The sequence below is a fragment of the Hipposideros armiger genome, unplaced genomic scaffold, assembly GCF_001890085.2.
Source record: "Hipposideros armiger isolate ML-2016 unplaced genomic scaffold, ASM189008v1 scaffold_34, whole genome shotgun sequence".
In the NCBI taxonomy this organism is placed as follows: domain Eukaryota; kingdom Metazoa; phylum Chordata; class Mammalia; order Chiroptera; family Hipposideridae; genus Hipposideros; species Hipposideros armiger.
The window spans coordinates 1,957,894-1,968,350 of NW_017731384.1; the positions used below are offsets into that span (position 1 = coordinate 1,957,894).

Below are 10,457 nucleotides of genomic sequence, written 5' to 3' on the forward strand. Positions count from 1 at the left end.
AGCTGTTGTTCAGCATCTTAGCTGTAGAGGGCAGTGTCACTGGCCCTCATAGGTGGGATCCGAACCGGGGCCCTCTGGCATCCCAAGCCTGCTCTCAACCAACACACCACTCGGCGGGCCCCATCCTTTCTTTATACAGTTCTGTGTTCCTTTGAGCCTATCAAACTCTATTTCATTGAAATTTCACCAGACATCTACCCTTCCCCATTATCCCATAATAACTATCTTTTCCTTTGATGACACAGTCCACCTCCCTTTGGTGTGATTTCCCAGTCAATTTGCAGTGAGTCAATAAGCCTGACTTTGTTGGACTATAGGTTTGCCCTGGTGGACTTAGGCTGATTGGGCTAAGGCAATCTCAAACTTCGTTTTGGCCACTATACTTATTTGTGGTGATAAATACTGTTTATTTGCTTTTTGCTACTCAAAGAGACATTTGCCACTCAAAAGTAACATACTTTTCCAGTTTTATTACAATATAATTGGCATACAACATTGTAGTAGTTTAAGGTGTACAATATATTTTTAAATTATAAAAAGTAATGCTATATATGAAGAGTAAGCGCCTGAAAAGATGCTCAACACCATTAGTCTGTCTTCTCCTAATGCCTTGTTTTCTCTTCTGGGAGAACAGAAGGAAAACAGAGAGGGGAATTTGGCTCCAGAAGGCTCTTCTGATCATCCTCCCTCCCCACAAATGACTTGTGTCTCATCTGAATCTTAAGCCGACTCTTGCATTTTCGGGGCTTCATTACTATGTTGGCTGCTGCTATTTACATAAAACTTTATTACTTTAAAACTCCAAGGGCTTATTTTGTGTTTTCAGCTTGCCTATGTTGATAACGCAAGTACTACTAGTAGCATTCTTATTTACAGATAGTGAAGAGAAAGTTCAGGGAAACTAAATGGGCAATCACATCTCTGGGTGGCGATTTCGTTTCCTGCAAAATGAGGAACTATATATTTCTTTGCAACAACAAAACATTTATCATCCTGGACCTGCTCAAAGTTGGGAAGCAATTTGGAGCCAAAATCAGTTTCATAACTCAGATGTATATCAGATCTCTGTGGAAAATAAAGTCCGGCGCTCTCCGCAGGTAACTGGAAGGGATTGCGCCCCACCCCAGATCGCCCTACCTGGGCTGTGCTTTGCGCAGAGGCAACAGTGGAGCGAGTACCGTGCAGCTGCGGAACGGATTTTGCGGGCAATGGGGATGTGTTTTCAGAACGGACCGGGGAAAGGAAGTGTGCTACCTTATCAAGAGGACTGATTCCCGGCTGCTGTCGGGATGGAGTGGGGTTCTTCGAGTTCGGGCTGCTCCCGGCGGGCCTGATTCTTTGGTTCACCGGTGACAGGTGGAGGTGACTGTGGGCACCGGCCCTGCTTGTTTTGGCGGCGCACGGGACGGGCTGACTTTGGCTGCTGCTCTTGCTGACCTTGGCCCAGGGTCGGACCCAATGGCGGCTTTGGCCGCTGTCAGCCTGAGCAGGACTGCTGCCCCATACTCGCGAGCACTAGGCGCTGGGGCCCGGGCAGCTCTTCCTCACTTCCCCTCAGGCTCCCAGCCTGACCCCTGGGGCTGTAGCCCCGCTCGGGGCCGGACGCTGCACCTCACCACGGAAGTCCCCGCCGGGCACAACAAGTGGTCCAAAGTCCGGCACATCAAGGGTCCCAAGGATGCTGAAAGGAGTCGCATCTTTTCCAAGCTCTGTTTGAGCATCCGCCTAGCTGTTAAAGGTGAGAACCTAACGGTCACCCACCGCAGGCCGCTGCTGCCCTCTCTGTGCCCAAAGGCTCGCTTGTCTCCCGGACCAGGGCCAGGGCCCTTTATTTTCTTAGAGACAGAGTGAATCAAAAACCTCTTTTGCAAAACACTTCTCCATATCCCTTACAAACACTGGATAAAGTATTCTAAACTAACTGAAAGGTAGGTGATGACTTGCCACTCTTTTGGGTTGCGGGCAGGCCTGGAAATAATGAAATGTCTTGGCTCATGATTTTCTATCACAGAAGGAGGCTCCAATCCTGAGCTCAACAGCAACCTGGCCAACATCTTAGAGGTGTGTCGCAGCAAGCATATGCCCAAGTCAACGATTGAGGCATCGCTGAAAATGGAGGTGTGTCCTTAATTTGACATTCTTGTTATTGATCACAGCCCCTACAGAGTCTATGTCTGGAAGGCCACCAAACAGTCCTTAAGTTATCAGAGAGAAGGGTGGCAATGTAGTTGACACCTTCAACCCAGAGCCTTCTGGTGGCTGTCTCTCCTGGGCCATTGGTTATGGGGGCACAGTCAGGAATAGGATGGATAGACAGTGTATATAACCATAGGGCCTAGGACTGCTCAGCTGCATCGTGAGGAGATGGGGTAGAAAGAAGGGGCACAGTGTGGGGAAAGCCTTGATGTTAGATTGAGGAAGGGTTTGTTTTTCTGATATTTGTGCCCAAAGGACAAAAGCCAGTAGAAGGAGAGAGGGCGCGGATAATAGTGATGGTGGGACGGGCAGGGATGTAGAATCCAGGTGAGGGGTCCTCTTCCTCTGGGACAAGTGGGAAGGATCTGAGGAAGTATTAATCATCTTAATAGCAAATAATTACTGAGTGCTTACTGCAGGCCAAGCAGTTTGATAAGAACTCTGTATGCATTATCTCACTGAATCCTCAAAACATCTTTAAGTAGAAACTGAGGCACAGAAAAATTAGGCTACTTGACCAAGTCCAGACAGTCAGACTCCAGAGCCTCTGCTCTAACCATCACACATACTGCCTTCCTGTTGACTGTGGTGCAGATAAGGCGGTGGAGGCTTTTCCCCCACCTAGTGGGCCTTTAGTTCCTTTGTGAAAGAAGAAGGGAGAAGTCATCAGCTGAGAGTTCCTGGGAAGGCATCAGGACAGGGTGCTAGGAGAGAGGGGTGAAATAGGATGCATGGGCAAGGGATGAGTAGAGGCAGCATGGGAAGTCCAGAAGAGATTGGTCATTGGAGTTTTTGATTGATTGTTTGAATTTTGAGGCCATGCTATTTTCAGTGGCTCTTATGGTGAGGCCCAGGTGTGTGTGTGACTTTGCATAGCCCGTGGGTAGGAGCACAGGTGGATTTCAGGCAGGATAGGGTATAAGACCATGAGTGTTGGTGGGAGTAATGGAGGGAGTGGATGTGGAGTTTGGCTGGGGAGGAGAAGAAACAAAGCTGGGAGATGGCTAAGAGACTGTTCAGGGACCAGAGGAACAGACTCCCTTCCAAGTATTGGGTAGTATTCCAATTACCTCAAAAGTTGGTCCCCCGGGCCTCCTCTCAGAAGGTGGGGACAAAAATAAAGACTTAAGAGTCTAGGCTGCAGCCCAGAGAGCTCATGCCATGGAGTCAACTTTGCAGTGGTGGTGGTGCCTGTGGCTCTGGGCTGGCATGCAGGAGGGAACTGGGAAACAGGAAAATGTGTTCGTGTTGTTTTTGCAGAAAACCAAGGGCATTTATTTGTTGTATGAGGGTCGAGGCCCTGGTGGCTCTTCTCTGCTCATTGAGGCATTATCTAACAGTGGCTCCAAGTGCCATTCGGACATCAAACACATCCTGAACAAGAATGGGTAGGTGTGTGTCTGTGGAGAATGGAGGGGGATGGAGCCTTGAGGTACTAGTTCTGTGTAAGGAAAGGACTGTTGTTCCTGGTAGTGGTTCAAGTTTTACATACACTCCATCCTTAGCAGAATCCAAATGGGATAATTTACTCTCCCTTAATGTGTTCTGTACTAGGCAGGATCCAAAGGACCTGTTCATCAGGTGTAGAAGAGGCTCTTTGTCCCACTATCCCATCTAGAGCCTTTAAATGTCCAGGTCTTAAAATGTAGCAGCAGGCATGGAATCTAAATGGCACAGGAATTGATGAGCAAAATCTCTGCATCCTCCATACTCCAATCAGGGTATAAAATAGAGGGTGGGGATATGTTTGGATTATTCCCTTGCCCAGTGGTAGCTGTATCTTCTCCTTCAGGAAGAGTGCTGCTCCATGTCTGTATGTACTCCAGAAGCTGGGTGGGAAAGACACAGTGTTATGCAGTGCTGTGTGGAGGCTGAGTGTCTAAAGGCATTCGTTCTGGTCCGTTTACTTTCCTGTCAGGGGAGTGATGGCTGAAGGAGCTCGCCATTCCTTTGACAAAAAGGGGGTGATTGTAGTTGGAGTGGAGGACAGAGAGAAGAAAGCAGTGGACCTAGAGCGTGCCCTGGAGCTGGCGATCGAAGCAGGAGCTGAGGATGTCAAGGAAACTGAAGATGAAGAGGAAAAGGACATTTTTAAAGTGAGTATGAAGCCTTAGTGTTTGGTGGACTTCTCAGAGGGCCCTAATAGACAAGTTAAGGCACGCCTCTCTCGGTTTCTTCTTTCCTGCACCCACGGTACAAGTGAGATAAAGAGTTCACATATTGCACAAACATTTGTTAAGTGAATAGTGGATAGGACTTCCTCTACTGAGAACCATGAGAAGGATTCAGAACATTGAAAACTATATCTCTGCCAGTAAATAGCTTAAACCCAGCGATATATTACTGTAGTTCCGTTCAGGTTTTGCAAAGTTCTGTCTGGCTTTGTCCTCTTATCTCCTGGCTCCTCATCTCCTGACTTTCCTTTGTCCCCAGTTTATTTGTGATGCTTCTTCACTGCATCAAGTGAGGAAGAAGCTGGACTCCCTGGGCTTGTGTCCTGTGTCCTGTGCACTAGAATTCATCCCCAACACAATGGTGCGGCTGGCTGACCCTGACCTGGAGCAGGCCGCCCACCTCATCCAGGCTCTCGGCAACCACGAGGACGTGATCCAGGTCTATGACAACATTGAGTAACCGGACTGTACGTGCCCCCTCCCACCCCCGCCCCGGCTCCTTACTAGGCAACTGGCAGCTCGTTCTGGAGCACAGACTTGTGCAGGGTACTCTAAGAGGGAAGCAGGTTGGGGGCCTCGCAGGTTCAGAGGCACAAGATCTGTAGCTTTGTAGCCAGGGAAATCCCCATACTTCTCTGGGGCCTCTGTCAGCTCTGCTGGTGTCTCAGAGCCCTCCTGGGTGAGTCTTGCCACTTGCTCCTGAGTGGGGCCAATCAGCTAGTCAGGCTCTGATCTCAGAAAGTTGGCCTTTGTGGGGATGGTAGGTGCCTTGAGGGCCCATGTACTAGAAACTGCTCTTAAATAGTAACAGTGATTGATCTAGGTTGCTGTACTGTTGTCGTATGGCTCTTGTGTTTTCCTGGGCTTGTGTCCAGCTGTTGGGACCCTCTTGACTTCCTTTCAAGTCTGTAGGCTCAGTTCCACTACTCCAATCCCAGGACTGTTGTTTATGTTTGCTGATTGGCTACAGAAATGTAGCTCTGTCCAGGCACTGTGTGTTCTAATGCTGGTCTAATGGCCTAAACCTGTCATTCATACATGCAACTTTTATCAAACACCTACTAGGTACCAGGAACTATACTTATCAAGAGCACAAGGCTTCAGTTGGTGCCCTGTGTTAGATCCTACTCTAAGACATAGGCTCTCAGAGGGAAGACATAGGACTGCTCTCTACTAGAGATGTCCCAGGGCAGTGCAAGCTGCTGTGCACGCATCCTTGTTCTCTTCATGTGGTCTTCGTGCCCTTCTGCCAGGGAGCTTAAGGCTCTAGCCCAATAGGAAGTCAAGTACCAATGATAAGGGACTCTCAGGCCCTGCTTTGCCCGGCCCCTGTATATTCTGAGATTTGTCAGAGTGGACCCGTCAGCAGATTGGGCTACCCTCAGAAAAGACTATATCCAGCTTGTTTTGAAAGCTGCTTGGTCCCCAGAATGTCCAACTCTAGATCCTTTTCATCCCTGATGCCAGATGATGGGGCACTGGGAACTGGAGAGGAAACAAGAAGAGAAGGAAGGGTGAAGGCTGAGTCAGAAGCCTGGCCAGGTGGGAAATAAGGCCATTGGTGCCTTTTGCTCCTAAGTCACTTCTGGATTTAGAGGGACCAGGAGTGCCAACCACCTGTGCTGGAGACCGTCAAGCATGTGAGGGCTGGAGTGGTTTTTTATCTCTGTTATTCACTTACTTAGGAGTTGTTTAAGCCAGTTCTGAGATCAGAGTAATTTTCCTGAAGAAGCCTCAGGTAAATGAGGCTAGAAAAGAACTAAAACCAAATTAGTTATAAGTAATAACTTCAGCTTCTAGGAAAAACGGATTACTAATTCCAAGGTGACTCCAACAGCTGGAGAGTGAAGGCTAGGGGGAGGAAAACCAATGAAATAATCCACAATCATGCCAAAGTATATGCTGTTATACCTCATCTTATAATCATGATACCACCTGGGATTCTTTAGTTTTTATAGGCGATAACTCATCCAGATATCTGAATAGCACATCATTTAAAATAGGGCAAGTTAAAGTTTAAATGCTGCTTCATAATTTATAAGATACATACTTTCATATTTTATTTTCACAACAAACCTATAAAGTAGTCAGGTCAGATATTTTATGCACAAGTGATCTCATACCAAGCAGGTGAGAACAGGTCTAATACTACATCTTGTATTGATAGGCCTTGGTTTATAAAATAGCTGTTTTATAAGTGCTGAGCATAAATTAATTTGGTAGAATGTGCTTGCTTCTGAACTAAGGAAGCCCGCCCTGGAAGGGAACTTGCCTACTCATGTGGAAATAGTCCTCTGATCTACAGTAGTAGATAGGATTTGTTAATATGGATTTTTTTTTTTAATTATCGGGTGACATTGCTTAATAAAATTATGTAGGTTTCAAGTGTACAATTCATTATATATTGCATTGTATGTTGACCACCCAAAGTCAAATTTCCTTCCGTCAGCATATATTTGACTTTCTTTACCCTCTTCTTCCTCCCTGGTCCCCCAATATGGATTCTTTTGTAACCAATTTTCTTACATCAAGGCATACTACTGTGGAAGGCTCTGCACTGACCCCTGGCGGTGCCTTACAGTCTTTCCTGCAGTTAACGTAGGAAAGGCGGAAAGGAAGCCTTAATCGGACCTGTTCTGCCTCTCCATCTAGTAAAGAGACCCTTAGCTACATAGGTTAGTTAAATAACTATTTAACTGAATAGTTAAATAAAGAAGGTACAAGTTATTTTTCAATAAGTATTATTTTTCAAAGAATATTTTGTATCAGAACAAATATTTACAATATAATATTAAATGGAAAACAAATACACAAAACTATATTTATTATATGGTCCAAATTGTAAAATATATATCATACCATAAAATACACACACACACACACACACACACACACACACATTTTGTTACAAAAGACTAGAAGGAAGGGTATCAGAACGTCAAAACTGATTATCTCTGGATGGTGATAATTGAGTTTTATTTTCTAAAGTCATGCATTACTTTCGCCAGAGGAAACATTTTTAAGAAAACTAGTCACATTATTGTCCAACTAGGGAGACAGCATGTGAGAGGGTGGGAGTCAGGCATCCCTTAAAATCAAAAGAATGGGATCTGGTCCTGACCCACTTCTGCCTTATCTTTGGTCCTTGTCTTAGCAACACAGAATCATTCAGCACCTTGTTGCTGGTTTGGGTTCATTTTCAGGTGTCCTTTCAGTGGGATGGAGGTATCTGTGAAATGCTTTGTCCATAGCCTTGACTCTTACAAGAAGCAGTCATATTATGGTGTGTAGCTGCTCCCCCTATGCCAGAGGCCCTGGCTGAATCCAGCAGGATCAGTGAAGGCTCTGCCCCCAGCCCACTGTGGAGATTCAGCCATGTGGTTGAGTTACTTTCTTTTCTGTCTCTGAAACTACCAAGCAGTCAATAAAGCTTTAAACTCTAGGATACCCCAACTTCTAGACTTTTATTTGAATCTCCAGGGACTCCTCTGGAGCCATTCTGTGAAGAGAAAAGAGCTGGTAGGTCTGGCAAACAAAGTGTTATGCTGTGTGGGGCCCAGGTGTTAAGGCCTCTCAGTTAGGAAAGTTTACAGGCTTGGAGACCCGCCTGCCACACCCCCTTAGGTGGGAGTTGGGGGAGAAGAGACAAACAACTTGTTGATGTAAGTTTCAGATCAATTACTTGTTGATCTAAGTTCCTTTCCTGTAGCACTGTGTGCTGGCACCATGCAGCTGTTGCTTGTATGAGGGTATAAACCATTCCCACCCCCACCCCCATCTCCACCCCGGCTTCCATTTTGGATGGCTTGCTTGCTCTCTCTGGCCAGGGCCTTGGATGAATAAAGAGTTGTTGCTGCATTTATGGCACATTGTCTACCTCTGCCTTCTTTCAGCTGAGCCTCTCACCACCCAGACGGTCCCTGACTGACACCCTCTGAGACGGTCCCTGACTGACACCCTCTGACACGTCGTGCTAGATACCACATTAATTTTGACTGAAACCACTTTATCCCCAGTGAATGGGATAGCAGTTCTTACTTTTTCCTATTTTTCTTTTATCAATGCCAGAAAGGTAACATTTATTGTTTTTGAAAAAGTAAAACGTTACTGAAAAATATAACAAAATTCCCATCTAATCCTAACTCCTAAGATCCAACCACCGTTAACAATCTACTCGCTATTATTCTACTCATTAGAACCAATCTGCTGGGGAACAAATTCTGACTCTGCCCATTGCTAGCAACCTTGGATGAGAATTTAACTTTTTTACACCTATCATCATCTATAAAATGAGGATAATGGTACCTATTTTGTAGGACTCTTTTGAGAATTAAATAAGTTAATATATGTTAAGCACTTACAACAGTGCCTGACAATAGTGTTCAATAAATGTTGGCCTTTTCCCCACCAAGAATGAATGAGCATTTTTAAAAACTGATTTGTGATCACCCTATATGTTTCTGCATTATAACCTTTCCCACCCCCCTAACACACTTTACAGTATATCCTGGATACCTTTTGGTATTAGTATGAAGAACTCTGCTTCATTCTTCATAGTAGCTACATAGTATTTTATTGTATTAATTAGCGTGCCATAATTTATTTAACTAGTCTCCTATCAATGGACATTTGGATTGTCTTATTTTATAAGAGGTGTGCAGTAAACATTCTTTACCTTTGGTCACTTGCAAAGTATTTTTTAGGATAAATTTAGAGAAGTGGGATTTCAAAATGAAAAGCAATTTTTCTTTTGAAGTAAATGTCATTAATATATAAAACATCATCGTAAAAATCTATGATGTTGTACATCATTCCTCAATAATGCAAATAAACTAACTGGTTGAACTGGTAATCTGAATATATTCCGATATACCCGTGAATTTTTAAAAGAGTTTTCATCAAATGAGGTTTGTTGGTTTCTTCTTTTACACGAAATTCATTGAGTTATCCCCTAAGATTATTCATTCATTTGTATTTATTGTTCCCTGTCATGTGTCCAAGTGTTCTTATGCTCTTCAAAAGAAAAAAGGAAAATGTGTAGCCGGTGTGTGATTGGGCTGCTTAATGGGATCAGCACTTTTTAAATTATTATTAAAGTTTATTGGGGTGTACAATTCTGTAATACATCATCTATATATCACATTGTGTGCTTACCACCCAGAGTCAGTTCTCCTTCCAACATCATATATTTGATCCCCCTTTACCCTCTGGTAACGATTAAACTATTGTGTGTGTCTATGAGTTTTGTTTCTTCATTTGTTTTTCTTGTTCTTTTGTTGTGGGACCAGCACTTTTTGAGGTCCTGCGCACTAGGAGCAGGTTGTGATTCTTCGGTCAGATATGGCTCAGGTGCTTAACCAGGGGCATCTACTCAGTGTGAAACCAGGAGGATGGACTTGAGAAGGTATGGCCCAACTGGGAAGGCCCAAGGGGAAAATGAAGAGTGAGGAGGGAGACAGCATAGAAAAAGAATAAAACAAATAGCTATAAGGGCACAGTTGTGGAAATTATATTCAATTGTTAACATCTCATTTGAGGTTCATTTATTCATTCAACAAATATTCGTTCTTTGAATGTACTGTGGAAGATTTGAATGACACAGCTTCTGTCTTTGTGCTTATTTAAAGGCAATTACAATAGAGTTAGGACAGTGCTTTAATGAAGAGAGTACTAGGTGCTGTGGTACCCAGAGTTGGGGGTATCTGTCTGGAAGGGCTTCCTGGAGGGACCGATGTTTAGGCTTAGCTCTTCACTGAAAGAATGGGGGTTGGGGCGAGAGGGGAGAAGACTGTTCAAAACAGAAAAGAGCACAATCAGAGGCATAGAGGCACGAGAGAGTCATATTTGAGGAACTGACTACCAGTGGTTCCGTATGGCCCGAACATAGAATTTGAATGATGGGGTTGGTAGAGGTGAGAAGTTGAAAAACTTGTGGCTAACGAAGGAATGGCTTGGGACCTGAAGGGCCTTTTGAGCCAGATTCACATATTTGACTTATCCTAAAGGCGATGGGAAACTGAAGTTTTTAAGCAGAGCATGACAGGATCAGGTGTCCATTCTAGAAAAGATCACCCTGTGAGGTGAGCA

The 10,457-nt window shown here is 44.7% G+C and overlaps 1 protein-coding gene across 2 annotated transcripts; it reads left to right on the plus strand.

The window, feature by feature from the left end:
• Nucleotides 1-1,070: 1,070 nt before the first annotated feature.
• TACO1 (translational activator of cytochrome c oxidase I) lies at nt 1,071-9,519 on the plus strand. 2 transcript variants are annotated; one of them, XM_019637815.1, is made up of 6 exons: nt 1,071-1,738; nt 2,012-2,118; nt 3,457-3,584; nt 4,115-4,292; nt 4,630-4,837; nt 8,264-9,519. In XM_019637815.1, exons 1-5 carry the CDS (start codon nt 1,459-1,461, stop codon nt 4,828-4,830), a joined length of 894 nt encoding a protein of 297 aa, XP_019493360.1. In that variant the 5' UTR covers nt 1,071-1,458; the 3' UTR covers nt 4,831-4,837; nt 8,264-9,519. The 2 variants fall into 2 exon arrangements, with proteins under 2 accessions (XP_019493360.1, XP_019493359.1); XM_019637814.1 differs by lacking the exon at nt 8,264-9,519 and having other exon boundaries at nt 1,072-1,738; nt 4,630-6,411.
• The last annotated feature ends 938 nt before the right edge of the window (nt 9,520-10,457 follow it).